The sequence below is a fragment of the Leptonychotes weddellii genome, chromosome 2 (assembly GCF_054177405.1).
Source record: "Leptonychotes weddellii isolate Sample4059 chromosome 2, ASM5417740v2, whole genome shotgun sequence".
Lineage (NCBI taxonomy): Eukaryota > Metazoa > Chordata > Mammalia > Carnivora > Phocidae > Leptonychotes > Leptonychotes weddellii.
This window is the reverse complement of record NC_138370.1, coordinates 87860074-87881995: the sequence shown is the minus strand read 5'-3', so window position 1 is coordinate 87881995 and position 21922 is coordinate 87860074. Positions and strand designations below refer to the sequence as shown.

Genomic DNA, 21922 nt, shown 5'->3' with positions numbered 1-21922 from the left:
GTGCTCTAGGACTCTCTCTCCCAAATAAATAAATCTTTAAAAAAATGAAAAATAAATGCTTGAACTATCATTATTTAAAGAAAAATTTTGGTAGTTTTAAGGTATCACCAAGATTATCCCTTAGTTCATTAATACAATTATACGATACTCTACGTAGACAATGCACTGTTTTGTTGATATCAATCAAAAATTAGTTTATAGGTGACGGAGAAATGAAAATTACTTGTGGATTATAATCTCTAATATATCCAGATTGTTATGTGTTCCTTGATGCACTAGAACGTCTACAATGGCAAGAACATTGCCAATCTTAGACACGTATTTATCATCAATCTGAAGTTCATATAGGAGAATGAGCAAATTAAAATATGGCTGAAAGTAAAATAATTAGTGCAGTGACAACTTAGAAGAAATTAAGGGAGCTCTGCATGTAAGACATATAAATTGAGAGTGACTTCTTCACTGAGAGTCATGAGAACATTTTCTCACCCCTTGTTTGTATAAAGTAAGGTGCATGAATTATTTTCAGAAAAGCATTTTTATTATACTTTTGCCACTATTTTATTACTTTTAATTTCTTAGAAAATGGTTCTGCCAAATAATTTTTGCATGTAAAATTAGGAATTTCAAGTGAAACCTTGACAAAATGTCAGAAAAGAAATTAATTTACTGTATACTTTGTATTAGGAAAAAGAGGACGACAAAGTTAAACATTTCTTTTGAGACTAAGAATCCCGCAGCTCCAGAGCTGTCACAGCATGTTCTGCAACAATTTCCTGTTTACTGAAAAGCACTGGATGATTTTGCAAATCAAAAATTCTGTGGTTCGGGTGCCTGGGTGGCTCAGTTGGTTAAGCGACTGCCTTCGGCTCAGGTCATGATCCTGGAGTCCCAGGATCGAGTCCCGCATCGGGCTCCCTGCTCGGCAGGGGGTCTGCTTCTCCCTCTGGCCCTCCTCCCTCTCATGCTCTCGGTCTCTCATTCTCTCTCTCTCAAAATAAAATAAATAAAATCTTTAAAAAAAAAAAAAATTCTGTGGTTCATTTTCTTTTCTTAAGCCAAAGTTGTGTTAGCTACATTTTCCTCATTAACATCAATATTTACCCATCATGCCACTTCCTGAGTCTACTTCTAATATATCCTATTACATTTAATTGTAATATGCTTACATTTAATATATTCTATTCCAATAAACTAACATTATGTGGCTTCCTTGAGAGTGCTCCAGTTACATTTAATCGGGGAACCCACTGAACAAAATTCTCGGTTTCACTGTATTTTATATATATAAATGACATTTAGAAATATGTATGTTTTTGGAAGACAGGAACATTCCAACATAGCCCTTCAAAGAAAATGACAAAGAGTTTAAAAACAACCTCACTATGCTGGAGTGTTTTGGATTTGAATTTTGAGTACTAGGTAGTTCAACTCCCTTTCTACCAAGATAAATACTATGAGAAAAATATCAAAAGAATTGGATTTTATAAAAGACTTTGGAATCCAATTTCTTAGGTAACTCCTTAATAGACTTAAGTTAAGAGAAATCTCCAGTCATTTTCATCTTTTTACAAGATTGTTTAAGAATGATTTCATCCCAGGGGCTTACCTCTCAAAGAAAATCAATGTCAATTAACAGAAGCCAAAGTCTTGAATTTTTTTAATGAAAAATAAAAAAATACATATGTGCTGGCAAAGATTATTTTGTTTCGACTTATACCTGAGAATTCAGCCTGTTCAACTGGGATTGAGAAGTTTGATTAATTTGCTGTAGCTCCTCTTTCTCTTGATTAAGTCTTTCTCGGTCTGATCGCTCCTTTTTGAAGTCTTCTTCATATATTTGCACCTAGGAAATATTGACTTGCTGTTACTGTTAGCATCCTTTTCTATAAGCCATTAAAATGATTTCAGAAGAGGTGCTATCTGGGCTTGTCCAATCTGAGTAATTCCTATCTTCTTTTCATGACTATTTCTTCATGGTGAGACTCTATCCCATTTGGATCTGGCCATAATTTTCTCTCTCGCTTTGTTTACAATGGCAGTTCTCAACTTTTTCCTCCTTGAGTATGTGTCAGGAATTCAGAAGTAAAGTAACAACATGGATATTTTGGAAAAAAAAATTCTCCTCACCCATTATTCTGCTGCATATTTCCTTACTGTGATGAGCATCCCCCTCCCCACCTTGCCTAGTGTTAAGTATCACTATTTTGGAGCAAGCCATCCATCTCCAACACAAGGCTTTGAAGTAGGAATAGTGCTTGAAGTTCTAAAAGACAGTTTACTGACAATAGCTGTTAAGTGAACCCGCTAAATATTGGCATGCCAGTTTCCAAATATAAATAGTAAACTGAAGACAAAATAGAAATGAAAGGCTCATGTATGTGGAAGAGCAAAGTATGATTGTTAAAAGGTATTCACAACTGGCCCCAGTAATTTTGGGGGTACAAAATTTTTTAAAAAGTAGTAATATTTTAGTGGAACATCTCTCAAGAAATACTCCACATATTCCAGAAAAGCAATCAAACCAAAAGAAAAACAGATTTAATCATTATTGTTTTTAACTGGCATAGGGTTGACTGATGGCTTGGAGACTAGTAAGGTGGAACTATGAAAATAAATGACGCTTAGGGAATGAGGCAAAGGAATTCCTTTAAGACAATGAGTTAAATTACAACTTCCATGGGAACCTAGTAGCCAGACTTTTGTCTATTAATACTAACGCCCTCTGCACCTTCACCACAAATAATGCAACACATTTTTAACTAGAGGCTTATTAAAGTCAATAATAATAAAACAAAATGTAATAGGCAAGAGAGGATGAAATTAAACATGTTATACAGATCTAGATGCAGATATACACATTTAATTTTTAGGGTTTTATTCACCAGAAGTATTGCAAGGGAACTACACCCAGCTGAGCTGACATTTTGTTTTGGGTTTGGTTTTGGTTAAGATCTGAGGCTCAATTCCAGACATAGTCACACTAATGCTCTGTAAACAATTACCGGAGGCATTTGAAATGGGAGAAGCTCATCGGATCAGAACTGAACACTCTTTATCAAACACAACACTGATAGTGATGTCATCACTGCAGTCAGGTGGCCAAGATTCTAGCTCAGTTTCTTTGTGAATTGAAATCCTTTAGTGTATCACATGACACTCGGTGATATAGTGATTGTGGGTGTCCAATTAAAAATGTGCACAGTGAAAATGTGTACTCATAAAGTTAGCAAAAGAGCCACGCAACAACTAAGGAGATGGATTCTGGACCTCTTGGGGATAATGAAAAAAAGGATACCTGTCATTGTCTGCATCCAATATGAGCTAAACCATTGCTGTAAACTCTATGCATGTGTAAGAGTGACTCTCTTGCATGTGGGATACATTATATGAGAGCATCAAAGATGACTCAAGTGTCTGAACATAAGAAGTAGTTTTTTTCAGAGGAATCCTGGCTAGTGGCAATGGTACTTTAGGGGTTGAGAATTTGGCAGAACTTTAACACTCCGAATACTACCCTTATTCTCTTCATAGGTTTATTTTTAAACTATGTATTTGATCCTGAATGTAATGAGGCAGATTATTCAAAAGGGGGTTGATAGAAGAGAAAATGCAACTTTACCATCAAATGCTCTGAATTTTCTATCTAGATTCTAGTAGATAGGCTACTTCCTAGGAAGTAATAACAATAAACAACAACTCCAAGAATATATTTGCTTAATTCTTTGGCGTATTGCATCAAGAATCCTTGGAGTTGGCCTTGCTCAGAGCAAAACAGCCAACAAATCAGTTCCAGGGACATACTTCCCAGCCCTTTGTTCTATCACATCCTCTCCCCCACCACTAATATACTACCAAAAATGTGTGCTTCAGAGATAGGATTCCTATATGTATGCTATATTTATTGACATCGCCATGAACTGTTCCAGCCCTTTACCTTCATTAGTTTATTTAACCTCTTACAGGAAAAGAGATGTGATATGCATGGGTGGCCCCTCAGCTAAGCCAGCTCCAGCTGGCTGAACTAAATTTAGACCCCAATCGGTTAGGCAGTGCTATGTGCCTACAGCCCTCTATTGCTTATCCATGCAGAAGCTTACTCCTTTACTCTCTGTCCACTTGGTGACGTGGGGTTGAGGTTGGGTGAGTGGGGAGGAGGAAGGCCTTGTGCATCAATAAATTGCTAGGTGGTGCCATCCACATGCAGCTGTAGATGAGCAGAGCGGGCTCTTCAGTGATTATGATCAGTGCAGGGTAGTCCCTTATTGCCCTCATTGTTCAAAGGCCTGGAGGCCAGCAGCTACAGAATAACAGCCTGGCTGCTACCATTTTCTGAAAAGGTCCCGGGTTTGGGGTTGTAGTGTTTTCAAAATAAATTGTGTCCACACGAAACTCTCTAGACCAGTGCTAATAAAATCTCACCAAAAGGTTAATTAGGAAGCTCTTCTTCTAACTGTATGACCTGGACAAACCATTTAACCCATTTGAAACTCAAGTCCCCCTTTTATAAAGTGTGAGCTGGGCCAGTTCATCTATATTCTCTTATCAAGCTTTAAAATGAGATAATTCTAATGAAAATAAATGCAAGAACTTTGGACACATTTGAATAGAAAGATTTCCAAAAATGTCCAAAGGAGCATGAACAATGGGCCCTGTGTTCTCCACATGATCGTGCCACTTTCAACTTCTCACCTGCTGTTTGAGAACTTCCATTTCTGTTCGCATCTCCACATGCCTGCACTCCATTTCAGACTCTCCCAAACGGTCCTCAGGAAATGAAGAACACTCGATTTTCAAGGCATCTTGAAGAGCCTATGTTATATGATAAGCACACGGTTGAGCTAAGAGTTACCACATCTTATGAATTCCTCTATAATTGTTACAATGATCTCAAATGCCCCCCACAAAACAGAACTCCATTTTTGATGTTACTTCTCAGACTGAATAACTTTTCTTCTTTCTCCTTTTCTAGCATACAATTTTTCTTCCAGAATCTCTGTCTTTTCTCCATGACGATGCTTATGTTATTCAACTGTCATTATTATTTAGGAGGGTTTTTTATATTGATGTCAGGGATCCCCCTCCCTCCACCAAGTCAACCATGAAAAGAAAACATATCTGTAGCCTTCCTCCAGATTCTCTGCTTCAGTCAAACACATACTTTATCAATAATGCTCAAACTTTAGAGAGCATCAGAATCACCTGGGGAGGTAGCAAACATGCCCATCCCTGGGCACTGTCCCCAGAGATCCTGAATCAGTAGATCTGGGAAGAGTGTCTGAGAATCTGCATTCCTCAGAAGCTGATGCTGCTGGTCCCAGATGACATTGTAAGTGATAGTGTGCTATCCAGCTCTGTCCCCAATAGGAGAGAGGGAAACCCACGGAAATGTGAACCCAGGCAGATCACTATTTCTTAGATCTACTGTACTGCTGTCCTTCTGCCCTGTCCTCCTGGCCTAGCCACAGTCATATTTATTCTCTAATAAAGCATCCATTAACTCACTACAGGGTGCAGAGAGTGCTCTGCTTCCTTTCTTTTTCTTTTTCTTTCTTTCTTCTTCTTTTTTTTTTTAGAGAGAGAGAGCACAAAAGCGTGCAAGATGGGGAGGGACAGGGAGGGCAGAGAGAGAAGAGAGAGAGACTCTCAAACAGGCTCCATGCTCAGTGTGGAGCCCGACGCAAGGCTCGATCTCATAACCCTGAGATCATGACCTGAGCCGAAACCAAGAGTCGGAGGCTTTCTTGACACCCAGTACAACTTAGTGGTTTCACTGTGGGGTAAGGAGGTGAAGGCAACAAGAGACACTTAGATTTGCCAATAAGATTACCATCATTATTCACTAGCCCATGATCTCTTACATTTACTATACTTCACCAGATCATATAAAAGACATCACCTCTATTCTGAAGACCTTGGTTCATGATGAGTTCAATAAAACATAATAAAAATTGAGACACAATACACCTCATCCTGGTGTGGTCTGGGAGCCCACATACAATATGACTACTTGCTCATTATCAAATGAGTCCTTTATACAAACAGAAAAGTTTCACTTTCAGAGCTCCAAGATTTCACTTCCTCTGAATTTCTTTGGTAGCTTCGATGATGTGCCTTTGATGATACTATTAGTAACTTACTTTCCTGCATTACTGGGCCATATGGTTATAAAGTAGGAAAAGAAAAGCAAACTTACTGCTTTAATATGTGTAGACAGGCTAAGAATTTCCTAACAGAATGTCTTTTAACGCTATGGATATTGTCTAGTCTTTGATTGTGAGTATCATTTTTCAGGAAGTTGTAAGAGAAATAAGAACTTCTTTCTTCCTCCAACAAGAATTTAAAGAAACAACAAATGTTGTTTAATAATTTATGTTTTGTTACAATTTGTTGCTAAGCTACAGAGTTTTAGGAAGGATCATATTAGTTATAATTTTTAAAAATGTGTTAGAAGTAATGGAGAGAATCTAGGATGGGGTGAGCCAAATGAGTTAAGACTTAAATCAAAAATGCTGATTTCATATCCTACCCCTATGAACAGATTATTTTTGTGCGTCTTGTTATATTTGAATTTCCTGGTCTACCTTTCATGCTATTCAGGCTTCCAGAAATTTTGCAAGTGAGTCATAAACGAAAGGTAAGTTTAATCGACATTTATTCCATCTTGGGGTTTTCCAACTTCCTTGAACAAACACCTGCAACCTATTCTAGAATAGTAATTTACTATCAGCACAGGCAAACTAAACAGATCTACCCATCTCACAGTGGTGAGATGTTGGACAAATCAATTTTGCCCATGGGTGGCACTGGTTGACTAGCCTCAGGTAATTTTTCTCACTTTGGTTAAACATCTGGCTTCTCTTTAAGAACTCAATGAAAACAATGCCCTTGGGTATTTCCTTCAAAGCAAATAAGTTGAATTGAGTACACACAGTTGTGTGAACTTCTGAAAACCATATGTTAATTACTAAACTGACATGCTACAAATTTCTGCCGAGTGAATGGGTCAGCAGGCGCTCTGCTTGTGCAAGTAGGGTGGGCCCCAAATTCCATGCTGTGATGGATGATATGCACAATCCGCTACCCCAATCAACATTTGGAATAACTTCTATTTATTGCAGTGGTACAAAAAGAAAAGAAAAGGAAAGAAAAGTCAAGTCTACAGTGTAAAATTGAATAGCAGCATCTTACATTTCTTTAGACACTAATACATGCACTAAATGAGAAAAAAAAAACTTTTCATAGCTCATCACTTTATATCTATGCTTTTTAGATGACACTTTAAGGTACAGATGTGGCAGAAAAAATCTTTTCTGGCTTGAAGTGCCCTTCTATTTTCATGTTTTTTCACTAGTCATAAGTAATGCAGTATGCCTGCTAAAGCAGGAAACTCAGAGCCAGAATTGGCTATTGAACATATTACGTACTAGATAAATTATTTAATTAATTCATCTATTCAATAAATATTTAAGAACATACTGTGAGCAAGGCTCTGTTGCTGGCATTCAGAACACAGCAGTGAAAAAAACAGAAAAACGTAGGCCACACTATGACTGTTGTATTTTTGAGTCCATGCCTCCAAATAAATACATATTCAAATTGTGTTTTGTAACTGCATTCTTATAAAGATCAATATATTAATATTAATATGAAAACTTTTTTTCAACCTAAAGGTCCATTTTTTTCTCCTGATTTTAAGGGAAATTAAACATATTAATAGGCCACTAGAAGTATCATGAGCCCTCACTACTGTGCCTACTAGTCTAATAGAGAAGTCAGTTCTGCAAAATTCCTACCCTCATGGAGCTTACAATCAAGATCAGGAGACAGGAAACAAATTTGATAATAGGAGACCCTGAACATATATGAGATAGCAATAAATTCCAAAGAAACATTAAAACAGGAAATATCAGTTAGGATGGCCAGAAAAGTCCTCTGAGAAGGTGACATTTGTATAAAGACTTGAATTTTACTCAAATTAATTGTTCTCATTTCCTCAATTTTATTATAATCACAAGGGTTAAAAAATTTTTACTGACTTTTAAAACATTTCTGTTGACTATAGATACAGATACACAAAAATGAAGGGTACACATAGACCTGAACAAAAAACAGAGTTCTTGGCTGTTCTAATTTCTACAGGGTTTATATTCTTGTGCCAACATTTACAGAAATGAGTTAGAGAACAGAAGAAAACTTACCAAATAATATATCACAAATGGGAAAGATTTCAAATATAATCTCAACGCTAGTTCCTCTAATTCATCTGTGGAGGATTTCCAACAGAGAACAGAAGGGAAAATTTATTTGCCTTAAATTTGTATCTCTGAACATTGTTTTCCTCTCTTAGAGGATAGAGAAGTACATTGTTTGTGAAGTTAGTCTCTACTTTCCCATTTTCTCCTGATCAGTAACTTGTCTCACAAATAGATCGAATATAGCAGCACATTTGTAAAGCATCCTGTCAATTATACAGGCACAAACTTAACACTTTGGGGATCTTTAAATGATCCTCTGAACACTAACTACAAGATGCACAGTCCAAAATACAGGCACTGAGCACTTTTTCAAGGCCAATCACCTACTCTTATTTTAGAAGGCAATTTCTGTTACCTTGGTCAAGAAATATCTAACTTGAGGGGTGCCTGGGTGGCTCAGTCGGTTAAGCGTCTGCCTTTGGCTCAGGTTATGATCCCAGGGTCTGGGATCAAGCCCCTCATCCAGCTCTCTGCTCATCAGGGAGCCTACTTCTCCTTCTCCCTCTGCCTGCCACTCCCCCTGCTTGTGCTCGTGCGCTCTCTGTCAAATAAATAAAATCTTTAAAAAAAATGGAATAGCTAACTTGAGAGATGAGTATCTTGACTCAAACATGTACTACAAGTATTCCTATGGTCCACATCTGATGTGGCTCTCTGAAAAATCAACAGCAAAGGATTTGTTTCCTTGAACAAGTCAGCAATCCCTTCCCCAGGAAAATTAAGCTATTAGTCTACAAAACTCTCTCTCTCTCTCTCACACACACACACAAATGCACACTCTCCCTAGTCATCTTTTGGCAGCAATTCATAGGTGGCCCCTTAGAATAGCTAAGTTGAAGCAAAGGAACCACTTATGTTTTTCTAACAGACTTGCCTCTCCAAACGCACCCCCCCGGACCCCACACCCCAATTAAAAGTGAGTTTTAGGCTTATTCTCTGGAAGGCCACCATCTCAGCCTTGGGTTTGGCATTTAGCAAGATTCCATACAGCCTGCATCACAGCCAGTTCCATAGTGATGGTTTTAAAGAGCAGCCTGTTTCCTCAGGAAACTTTTGCGGTTGACCAAGAGGTATGCTATTGTTCACAAACACCCACTTGCTATATGTGGTTCTTCGAACTAAAAAAAAAAAAAAAGTTCTTTCTGTCTTCTAAAATTTCTCCTCGTTTCTCTTTTTAATGATGATTCTTTGCAGGGACACTAATTCCTGAAAGCCTCCTTAGTCAAGCAAGTATGGCTAAAAGATGCAGATGGGAGTGATTGATAAAATTACAGAGAAGCTCCTGTGCAAGCTCCCAAGACTAGGAGCAACACTGCAGCATAGATTTGGTTGTGACTCTCAGGTAGGAACGTGCTCTTTAAATTTTTTTTTTTTTTTAAGATTTTATTTATTTGAGAGAGAGAATGAGAGACAGAGAGCATGAGAGAAAGGAGGGTCAGAGGGAGAAGCAGACTCCTTGCTGAGCAGGGAGCCCGATGTGGGACTCGATCCTGGGACTCCAGGATCATGACCTGAGCCGAAGGCAGTCGCTTAACCAACTGAGCCACCCAGGCGCCCCGGAATGTGCTCTTTATACAGGGACCTCTCCTTCCACCTCCCCAGCTTGACCTGGCTGATACCTTATTGAGGCGTTTTATTTCACATTCATAATGTTCCTTCTTCTTGTTCACAAGAGCATTTTTTTCCTTCAAATACTTATTTTCTTTCTTCAATTCATGTAATTCTTCATTTAGGCTCTCCTTTTCCTTCTGGAGTAAACAGCAAGAAAACAAAATCGAAATCAATAAAATTCAGATGACATAATATTGTAGGAATACTTCTGAAATGCAACAAAAACAGGACCTGCTAGATTTCCTTTAATGCTCCATTTAAGCAATATTCTCTAGGTGGAGGACAGGGTTCAGATTGAGAAAATCTTTCTTTAATCCTTAGTGCTACTAAGTTTTATGATGCCGGAAAAAGCTCAAAATGCCCAATCCTCACTTTCAAGGGTCAAATGGGTCCACAGAAGAAGCTAGTTCCATGTACTATTACAAAGTGATAGATAAGTGACTTAGTAAAAGTAATTAAACTTCTAAAAAGAAAAAAAAAGTATCATTGCAACAAATAATGCAAAATATCTCAAAACCCAATCCTGCCTGCATCATTCTGGACTGAAGAGAGGGAGAAGAGGATAAAACGTCAGGCAAAAAAGAGCCTTCACTACAGATAATTATTCAGAGCACCATATTGCTGTGATTATTACTTTTAAAAGGCAGAGATCAAAAAAAGAAAAAAAAAAAGGTAGAGATCAATTAGTCCAACTGCCATCACCCCTCCATGTTCCAGATAACCTTCAGGATGTCCTGTGTTTTAAATTACTGAAGCAAGTTTAGTTGCTTTGACACTAATGGGCTCTGGATTTAGACATCTGTCTTCTAATTCTTAATTTGTATTTTAAATAGTAAATTGTTTGTGGAGTGAATTGGACTCTTAATGGCATTCAGATTTTAACCTAATAAAATAAATATTACAGAATTTAGGTAAATCAAGATGAGAAATTAGCTAATATATATGTTAAAGTACGTTCTTTTAGTGATTAATATTTCCCAATAATTAGATTTAAGATATCTACTTTAGGTGATTTGTTTTTGTTTTTTTAAGTGAGAACATTTCTATTTGCTTTTACTTAGAATGAGCTCATATTTTGTTGGAACAATTGCCATGATTTCTGGTCAGGGTCTAAATGGAAAAGGAAGGGACTGCTCCAGGACCAGAAGGAGTTGTTAAACCTTGTTTGTTTTCCTCTGACTCACTGAGACACAGATACCCTTCACAAAATAAGAAAACCTACAGTGAGACCGTTGGCACTGATTTTAGACATTGCTTTAGGATTGGTGCATGAGTTAAAATACAGTCAATGCCTCACAATATCAGTCACAAGACTTCACCTGAGAATATTTACAGTTCTTTTTTTCTTAACATACGTAAAAAAAATGAGAGTCCATTAGAGCGTAAGGTTTTTCTCCCATTTTCTATAATATCCATTAAACCCCATAACTAAGAGTAAAACCAAGAGTATTTTAGAAGTCTGTCGCCTTCAAGACCACCATCTTGCTCTCAGCGGGGATTAATGAGACTTAGTATCTGGAAACGGGTGTTCAAGTCCCATTTTCCCAGGTACTAGGTTGGCAAGGTCGACAAGTTATGCAACCTCTTCACATCTCAGCTTTCTTACCTTTAAAATGACAAAAATAATATTTTCCTCACAGACAGGAGGAGCTTGTTAAATGAGATAATGAGGGTGAGGCCGTTTTTAAAACGGTTTATTTTTATGATGATAAAAGCAATGCCTCTTCGTAAAACTCTGTAAGCTGAAAAGCAGCTGTACGAATACAAGGCACTGTCCTATTATTATTAACACTAGTAATAAAATAATATAGCTAATAAAATAATATATAGGAGTAATCTTCTAGGCTAGAAAGGCGCTAGAAAGATAGCTCCGAATCTCTGGATCAGCTCTCTCTGCCGGTGGAGCCTGGCACACGAACGCATGCTCATGTGGTCGACAAAGCAGGAAGCGAGCAGGCCACGTGCCCCGTTCGGATCGCGGGGAACTGGCCCTGCTCTGGGGCTCGGGGGCTCGGGGGCCGCGCGCACAGGTGTGGGGTGCGGCTACTCAGGGCCGCGGCGCCGGGCCGGTCGGCTCCGCGAGCCCCGCCCACCTCCTGGCGCTGCAGCCGCTCGCGGGTCAGGTCGCGCAGCCTGTCGCTCTCTCTCTGACTCTGCTGCCGCTCCTTCTCCTGCGTGCTGAGGAATCTTTCTGCGGCGTCCAGTTTCGTTTTCAGCTCGGCGACCTGAGGAAGTCGTTCACAGAGAGTTGCGGAAACCTATTCTGAAATTCACAGCCCCCTCCCCCCTCCCGGATTTATTCCCACCCCGTGCACTCGGGGACAGTCACGCCCCACTCCTGGGCGGGCCCCTAACGAGAGGTTCTACTTCTCACCCCTCTTCGCCAAGATCCGGACAAGTGCATTTAAAAAAAGGGCTTCCTCTACGGGAAAAAGCAAACCCCCGAAACAGCCTTCAGCCCCTTCCCTCCTTTCTCCAAACCACACCACTTCCGAGGGACTAAAGATTTAGACCTTAGACGGGGGGGGGGGGCACTTTCGGGCCTGTCATTCTTCCTAACTCTCAAAATGTGTCTTTTCCTGACCTGAAAAGAGCAGCAGCGAGGGGTAGGGGTAAGTGAATATGTCTGCACCAGAGAAAAACAGACATGGCTTTTAACTTATCAATAATGTGCAATGTTTGACCCGCTACGAAATGCCAAATTAGTCCTCAGAGTGACGCTGGTCCAGTTGAGAAGCCTTAGAAAAGGGTGTCTCATCAAGGATGCCCGTTGTTAACCCCAGGTCTTCACACACCTGTGAGCCTTTCTTCCTGAGCATCTTAAACATTTTCTCTGGGACCATGTTCTTTAAAATTTGGAGAGGCAAAGCCTGCCCCAGACTGAATATAACAGGGTGGCCTGACCATGGCCTGATCTAGTAGGAACATTCTCCTGCATTAACAAAATTTAAAACTTCTGCCTATCAAAATGGGGAAGAAAAGAGCAGTACTGCTACGTTACTCACTTGTGGTCAGGTTTCTTAATTCTGAATTATTTAGGGGAATTTACTTTCTCCTTTTCCTCTTTTTGAACATAGAATAGTTTACAATGATAAATTGACTTTTACCTATTAAAAGGTATTCTCTCCAAAAAGTTTCTCACCAAAGCAAAAGATTCTTTGACAGAGAACATACTTTTTTTGGTGGGGGGGGGATGCGCCACTTCCCCTCATACTTTCACTGTTACCATTGTTTATTTCTTTATCTGCCGAAATAGCTTATGCTATCTAATTGAAGAATTAGAGAACTAGCCTAGCATAAAACAGTATGAACTTTAAACGATCTCTCACCTCACATATAACTTTGTGTGTTCATGGCTGCTAGTAACAGAGCCAAAGCCAGGATATTCTGTGAGCTATGATAAATGTGTGCATAAGAACTCTAGAGACAGCTCAGGAGGCTATTTTTAGTACCCCTTTTTTTTTTTTTTGCCATGCTCAAGATAATTCACTGATATCCTTCATTAATCTTCAGTACCAAGAGGCCAATAATACACTCAGCACCTTCCCCACACCCCCACCATTTTTCAGCAGTTGGCTATCCACAGATCTCCTTCAGCAGAAATCAGTGAGAATCTTCACAGACTTTGTCCCCCAGCTTATTGATCGAAAGCAAATACTAAATAGAGAGGTGTTTACCTTTCTTTCATATAACTCTTTCATACTTCTAAATTGCTGATCCCATTGCTGGTTAACTTCCAGGAGCTGAAATTATTAAAATTTGGTAAATCAGTATGGATTTTTGCCCATTTGGAAATTTGGCCAAAATGAAATCACTTTTTGGGGTTACTAAGATCTTACAAGCCATGGGTGAAGACAATATGCCTTTTGCCAAGTACTGGTAAGGCTGGGATGATTTAATTGAGTACACTTTTCCCATTTTCGTAACTGTCTCATATATGAGAAGCTATTAAGTCTTCGGTATATCTTGCCTAGTCAGCTGAACCATTTATTAGCAACTTTCAATTTTGCTTAGTTATTTGAATTTTCATCTTTGTTTAACCCAATCAAAATCCAGTAAAAATTTGTGAGTATTGATGGTTTTCTGTAAGATTTATTAATATATGAAGCGTCTTTTTTCAAACCTTTCCATATTTTTCTATGTGTTTACATTGTTTAATATAATGAAATAGTTCTTCTAGCTTTTTAAAAGCAGAATTTATATTAACAAATTCCAAATCACAATAACTGATCACCAAGAGCTTGCAATATAGTGCTTCTTAAAATCAATGCATGATTTGTAATGTATACTCAATGAATGGATAATATCACCTTTTTCAAAGTATAGATTTTCAAGGAATAATAGTTTTACCATAAGGCAATATTTAGAAATAATTTAGCCTGCAATTTGAAAGCTTTAAAATTATGTGCTAGATAAAAGGAAGAAAAAATACTATGACCTGTGTTTTAGTTTTCTTGTAAGGGAAGTCTGTAACTTCCTACATTAAGAGAAAGTCCAACACTTTCAATATGGGACAGAGATCAAGAAGATAGTCACAATGACTAAAAGGAAGCAAGATATTCTCCTAATTATAAAACAAAATATCTAATCCAGACAGGCAGTCACTAGGTAAATCTTATGCTGGAAATAGATATGGGTATTTAGTATAGACTATATAATATTACCATATAAGGATATCTGATCTGTTGGCATTTAAGGATTAACATTTCTATGCTATGGTAACATTACTCTGCTATCGTTCAGTAATTTTCAGAAGGGCACAATATTTTATGCAGTATCAACGAGGAGTAGAAGGCACCATAGAGAAGACATGAAGGATATAATCTGTATAGTGGTTTAGAAAAGTAATTTAAAAATTGATAACATACACAGTGCTAAAATTGTTACACTTTTCACCTCTTCATCTGTCAAGAAGGATAGAGGTTCTGGCATTCATTAAACGGAGAAAAACAGAACTCAAAATAACATCCATCACATTCCTAATGACATTTGAGAAAGAAACATTTTTTTTTATGATAATGCTCCTTAACCCCTATGTGGTTGGATGCCCAGCTCATGAAGTCATAACACCTAAGTCAATTACACTTAAAAGCCTGTGACAGTTTCAGTCTCAAGGTGTGTCAGGTTCCAAGGCATAATGGCACAGGTGATAAGCTCACGTAGTCCATGTGGAGGAACATCGAAGTTTTGAGCAAATTAAGATTATGATTATCCGATTTATGACTTTGTCGTTTTTCACTCATTTACACAAAAACTGAGAGACTGAGTAAGAGAAATATAGGTGAGTGAGAAGAAAGCACTCGCTCTCATATTAATACTGTCCAGTATCCTAGAGATAAATACTGTGACCCAAGAACAAAAATAAAAGACTCTAGATATACATTCTATCTTATTCTTAGTATTAAATCATGGTACATGTTGCTTCAACTAGTATTTCTAAATTACCTCTTTTCTCTGTTTTTCCAAGCACCTTATCTTTTGTTCAAGAGAATTTGTCAAGTTATTTCTGCTTGATGATTGATCACACTGAAAAAAAAAAAAAAAAAAGAAAGAAAAGAAAAAAAAAGTGAAATAAAATAGTCTATAACATAAGCAGGCGAAATATTGTCCTTCACAAACTCCATGCATTTGACCAGCTCTCCTGTTGTGATTCATAAAAATATCTATTCTAGCAGTATCAACCCTTACACCATAGTCCCTCATCGAGACCTGTTGATGGGTAAGATTTATATTATGTTTCAGATTCCTTTATATGAAGTGATTAACAAAATAATCCTCTAATAAATTACAAATGTATCTATACAATGGGCAAACGAGAAATTAGGATTTCATGAGTTTGGATTAAAACCCTTTTCCAAAAAAACCAAAACCAAAACCAAAAAAATGGAAATTAAGAGTATAATTCTTATAGAAATCAGGTAGGTTTTATGGATATATTTTGGGTATTTATATTAAGTAATAAACATTTCTAAAAAGTCATTTCTGTAGATGTGTCCATATCTGAAGAGTGGCCCTGGCAAAAGTCAGAGGAACGATAGAACCATCAAGAGAAAAAGACCAATACATATAACTAAAAGGCAGCAAATTGATTCTAAGACTATAATAAATTATCTACCTCAATGACCTCATACAATTATGTTATAGAGAGGTTGGCATAGATTATCTGGTATTGTGTAATTTTAACCAGCCCTTTGAATAAAGCCAGTAGGTTATAAGTCTAGATAAATAATAAATCATTGGCACAGCAAAAAAGTTAACCACCTTTCTTTTCAGCCTTTTTTTTTTTTTTTTCCGAAGCATTGGGGGTATTTATTTAAAGAAAGCACAAAAGCTCTGGAAACTGTGGGCCATCTGTCTAAATGGACCACCAACAAAGTTCACTTAAGTGCTGTTTTCTCTATACTAACTCAATAGTCTTGTTACCATCTCATCTCTGAGTCACATAAACAATACAACGAATCTGGTGATGAGGATAGTCCTAAGTCTGCTATTCAGTTTTAGGCTCAATAGTTATGGAAATTTACAGATATTCACAAACAATTAAATATTTTCAAAGTGTGTTGGCTTTTGCCAAAAACATTTATAGGAAGTGTTCTTTTACAATCATCATGGGATTTCAAGAACTTTTTTCATTAGAAATGATTCATAAAACTATTCTATTTTTTCTCTACTTATCTATGTCTCACTCAACATTTTAGGTCTAGAGGATAATTTATATCTCTATAGATGCTGTTCTTAGTTTTCTTAACTTCTTCTTATTCAGACCCATGTACAATTAAGACCACATTCTAAAAGAGATATTCTTCTGTGGGTCAATAAATTCAGAATTATTATACTTGCTTCTGACCTCAAGAAGCTGATTTGGCTGAGTTCCAGAAGTAACATCAAAACCCAGGTGACAATATGTTGGGTCTTATAATTGGGCTTTCCCTTTTTTAGGAAGTCTAGACTCATTCTGCATCAGAACAGACTGAGTATTAGATGCTGTGAGCCAACTGTATTTAGGGTGTCCTGAGCTCAGCAAAGTAGAGGTGCAGTGAGACCAGATTCCAAACCAGTGGTTCTTAGTACAAGAACACAAAAAAGTCACTGTGGGAGCTTGCTAAACATAGGGCACTGAACACTGTGAACACTGAAACGGAATTTCTGAAAAGGGAGTCATAGCACCTCCATTTCCTTCTTAATAAACTATTTTTTAGAGCAGTTTTAGGTTCACAGCAAAATCTAGTGGAAAGTACAGAGATTTCCCATGTGCCTGCTTCCCCCATACCTACGTACACATTATCAACATCTCCCACAAGAGCGGTGCATTTCTTACAATTGAACCTCTACTGACACATCACCCAAATCCATAGTTTACATCAGGGTGCATTCTTGGTATTGTACATTCTATGAATTTGAATAAATGTATAATGACATTATGGTATCATACAGAATAGTTTCACTGCCCTAAAAATCCTCTGTGCTCAGCCTGTTTATCCCATCTCTATTTTTAATAAATTTCAGAGGCTACAGTGGTTCATACTGAAGTTCAAGTTTCCCCTATTCCAGACCATGCTTGGAGGCACAGATTTGGGGTCCTCAAAAAGTCTCCTCTCTATTTGTGATATAGACAAAAAAATTCTGTGAGCAGGAAATATTTGTATGACCTAGTCTTCTGGGAAACCAGATTAAGAGTAATTAAATAGTGTGCAATTTTTGCCATATATCATTTTCTCTGGAAAGAAATTGTAAAACATTTGGACTTTGATTTTTATTTTATAAATAAGAGTTACTGAATTGCAGATACTAAATCTGCAAGAAAGAAAGAGAGAAAGCACAGTAATAGGAATTGCTTATAAGCCATAAATGTATCACCAGGGGTTTCTCTGGAGATTAATCAACATGTTACCATGGTTCATATGTCTCAGGTATGTATTAAAAATGAAGCAAAAGTCAATCAAACACAAAGTTTTGGGAGAATTTTCCATTTGTATTTGCTTGGTTTTCCAATTGCTAAGGAAGGTATCTGATGCTTCAATGAATAACAAAGATTTTAGTCATTGGTTCTACTAATGACCCACTAACAGAACAGTTATTCCTTGTATAGTGTAATCTGTGCTTAAAGTATCTGGGTATTTGCCTCTCATTTACCATAACACCAAAACCAACTTCTAAGATATTCAAATTCTGACACTGCTAAATTAAATACCTAAATAAACAAAAGAGTTCCATTTAGTTTACTATTATACCTCGGTTATCTCTAAAAAGAACTTTAAGAAAGCATTTTCATTCATTCATTCATTCATTCATTCATTCAGTAAGTGAGTATCTGTTGCAGTAACCAGTAACCCAACAAAAACTGTGGTATTAATTGTACATACATAAATATTTTACTATGGCTACTCTTTTGCTATAATATGTTCTATTTCCAACTACACCAATATTCTTTTTTAAATTTTACATTGAACCAAATTTCTCTAAATCAAGTGCAAAATATGGAGCCCACAGAACTGGGGAGCTGTAAAGACTTTGGACAAGATTTAATCTCAGTTCGTAAAAGAAGAAAGGTAGCTCAGAGAGATCAGAGGAAATGCAATGGTCATCCAGATACTTTTTCTTTGTTAAATAACATTGATCAAAAATACATAGCAGATATTATCTAAATAAAGTGAACTAGCCATTTCTACTCTTATTCATCATTGCATAATTAACCATGAGAAGCGCAATTGATGTTAGATATGGTCAATTCATCCCCTAGAAATGTGTTCTTACCTCTGCATGCTCCGTAGAACCTTCTGCAGCACTCATTCTAGTTGTGCCCTGCACAAAATGTGCCATGGAAGCTGTTTTTCCTGGAGTCTTGGAAGACAGAAAGATAAAGAGAAAGAAAATGTCTCCTGCGGTATCTTTTAAAGTGAGATCAAATATATAAAATTTTAAAAAGACCACACAGTTAACTCATGATAGAAAATAACAGCAATAGTTTTTCATTACAAATGAACAGAAGTGACTCTGTATATGATTTACACAGAATAAGGTCATAAGCACAGCATCTGTGATTTTAACTTTTCTTCTGTTCCAGATAGGGATTTCCCAGGATGTCTCAAGGAGGCAGGCTGTGACTAAGACAGACCTATTAGCCTTGCCTATGGTAAGTAAATAGTCATTCTTCCTTTACTGGCAGTTTCTCCCACTGGAGGAGGAAGTTACCACAGAAAGCCTGGGCAAACCAAGTCTTTCCTCAGTAGCCAAACTGCCATAACTTCATTGTATTTCCCAGAGAATTAAGTAACTGTTGACTTCCGACAATCGGTTACTTGCTTCCCTAAAGGCAAGATTTTCTGGCAATGCCTTCTAACTGTGAGGTGAGCCGTGTGGAACTTATTGAATCATACGCAGTTCTGTAAGTTCTACAATTCCTATGGAACTAAAAGAGTAAATTCATTACAACAAAAACGGGCATTGTTTGCAAAGCTTATCCTTTATATTGGTAGAAAGTTTAAACTCAGTTCTCAAGTTTAAGACAGTGTTTTCCATAGGTCAAGTCCAGATTTTCTCCATGATTCATTTGCAGTTCAATGTTTTTTTTGTTTTGTTTTGTTTTTTGTTGTTGTCGTTGTTGTTTTTTTTCACTAACATTTTAGTGTTAACTAGTTGACTCATCATTTTACAGGGCATTGAGGTAATGGAATACTGGGTCGTGCAGATAAAAGCGTGAAAAGATGGATGATTGGAGCTATACAAATGGGTCATGGTAGAGCACAAGACTTCATTCTGGACTTGGAGGAGAGGGAGCAAAAAAGAGCCAAGAATACAGAAAGCAAAGAATGTGTTGCTGAAGGAAGAGAAGAAAGAATTTACAGTCAATTTACATTTACATTTTACATTTTAATTACATTTACATTTTAATTACATTTACATATACTGAATTTACATTTTTCTTTACACCTTCCATGAGATAGTCCCTTATATGTGGGATAAATCCTAAAACTCCTGAAATTCAAACTCTTTAAAAGAGAATAATGGGTGCCCAAGATTTGGCTATCCTTTTTCTCTTTCATATCTTCTACCACTTCCCAACTCTTCCTGTGCTCCAGCCATCCTGAATCCCCTTCATTTCCTGAAAAAAGCCATGTGTCTAATACATGCTGCTTTCTCTGCCCAGAACATTCCCACCTCTGGGCCCCTTCCAACCAGCTGACCTGGAAAACCTGGCTAATACTTCTCTTGCCCCTGACCTTATTTGACCTCCTTTTACCAACCAAGCAGAGCCCTTACTTAGTATTTATAATAGTTTATTTACATATTTGCATGGTCACCTCTGTACCTACAGCACTGTGACACATAGCAGGTGTTCAACACGTTCGGCTGAATGAATAAATTGATATATATCTACATGCCAAATTTATAGATTTTTTTTGCTGTGCGTGTGTATGTGTACATGGTTTTGTTTTCTGCTGGGTTCTTGGTCTGTCTTGGGGGTACACTCGAGTGAAATGGAGTGATGTTTCCTTCAGGCAATATCCAAAAATGCAGGTGGGAATCAAATTGTTCAGATTTCTAAAAGAAGAGTTATGACTTACATATGATCTGATTTTAGGGGCTATAAGCGGAGATTTCCTGGAGACTGACACTTCGTTAACACTAAAACCTGCTCATCAAAAAAGAAAAAACAAACTATAGCATGAAAATATTTTCTTCCTAGTCTCCTCCCCCACAACACAGTTATATGTATATTGTTCAAGGTTCCCTTCAGCCTTATCTGTGTATTTGGTAATCATAAACCCAGTAGATGTGGTAACATTAACCTAGAGGAGAGGTTGGAAAGAACATTTCTTGCCAGAAATTGCTGTCCTTGGCCTTGGTGTCTTTTGGGTCTCCTCTGTACAGTTATCCCGACGCACACTCATTGTTGCAGCACAGCATGGTGTGATGGCTTCTATGGAATGGAAATCCTCTATTTTTGCATTTTTCATTACAATTCCTTTGCCTCTTCTGCTATGCAGTTTAACAGCAAATAGATTTTCCATTAGCTCCAGAGAGCCGTGTGGTAATTTATGAATTAACAATAATTCTTCTGGAGAACCCCAAGTTTGGTTTGAGAAAAAAGGCACTTACATTAGGACAGCCTGAGAAATAAGCTGGATATTTTCTGTTATACAGAGCCATGTTCGAGTCTGGCTTGTAGTCAAACTTTGTTTCGTGACAAGTCTTACTAGCTGCTATAACCCTCAGAGGAGAAGACATGTCACTCCATGTTTCCAAGAGGATTCTGAAATGTCCTCATTTCTCAAGTGACTAAAATATTACACAGAGGAAAATAATGAACAAAGAGAGATATGGTGAAGAAAAAGGACCAAGGAAATACCAGTCACTCTCATTTAAGTTGATGATAATTCTCTCAAAACTAGTCTAAGACAGATGGTCACATTTCCATAAATGCTTGGAGGCGTTCTTTGTCAGGTAAAATAAACATGGTGGGTTTTTTGTTTGTTTCTTTGTTTGTTTTTACTATCCTTTTAGAATGAGGGGTGACATCATACTTTGCTTCCTGAAACTGCGTGAATTTTTAGGTAAGTGAGCTATCCAGGCAGGACTGAGAACATCGACTGGGGATGCAAAGGTCTGACTGGAGTCAGCTCATCTGGATTCATAACTTGGCTCTACCATTCACTGCTTGTGACTTTGGGCACGATCCCTAAGGCCTCTGAGGCTCAAGTTCCACATTTGTTGTTTTTTGTTTTTTAATTTTTTTAAATTTTAATTTGGATCAAATTTTAATTTTTTAATTTTTTTAAAGATTTTATTTATTTATTTGTCAGAGAGAGAGAGAGAGACAGAGCACAAGCAGAGGGATAAGCAGGCTCCTCACTGAGCAAGGACTCAATTCCAGGACTCTGGGATCACGACCTGAGCCAAAGACAGACACTTAACCACCCAGGCATCTCTCAACTTCCACATTTGTAAAATAAGAATAGTAACAGTGTCCTCCTCCAGGGGCACAATGGTGTCTTCCTTGCTATCTATGATAATACATATAAAAGCTTAGATATTAATAATAATATGACCTT

At 37.5% G+C, this 21922-nt stretch overlaps 1 protein-coding gene and 1 long non-coding RNA gene across 2 annotated transcripts in view; one reads left to right on the top strand and one right to left on the bottom strand.

The window, feature by feature from the left end:
* TNIP3 (TNFAIP3 interacting protein 3) overlaps window positions 1-21922 on the bottom strand; it is a 49653-nt gene that overhangs the window by 15561 nt on the left and 12170 nt on the right. Inside the window, exons 2-8 of the mRNA XM_081812943.1 lie at window positions 18624-18710; window positions 15315-15395; window positions 13547-13612; window positions 11963-12094; window positions 9878-10006; window positions 4693-4812; window positions 1721-1846 (exon numbers count right to left, since the gene is read on the bottom strand). Of these exons, the coding sequence (XP_081669069.1) occupies window positions 1721-1846; window positions 4693-4812; window positions 9878-10006; window positions 11963-12094; window positions 13547-13612; window positions 15315-15395; window positions 18624-18689 (720 nt within the window). The 5' untranslated portion in view covers window positions 18690-18710. The remainder of the gene's footprint in view (window positions 1-1720; window positions 1847-4692; window positions 4813-9877; window positions 10007-11962; window positions 12095-13546; window positions 13613-15314; window positions 15396-18623; window positions 18711-21922) is intronic.
* LOC145720270 (uncharacterized) lies at window positions 9419-20255 on the top strand. Its single transcript, XR_014143169.1, has 3 exons — window positions 9419-9600; window positions 18934-19002; window positions 19525-20255. It is a non-coding gene; the product is annotated as an uncharacterized LOC145720270 (long non-coding RNA).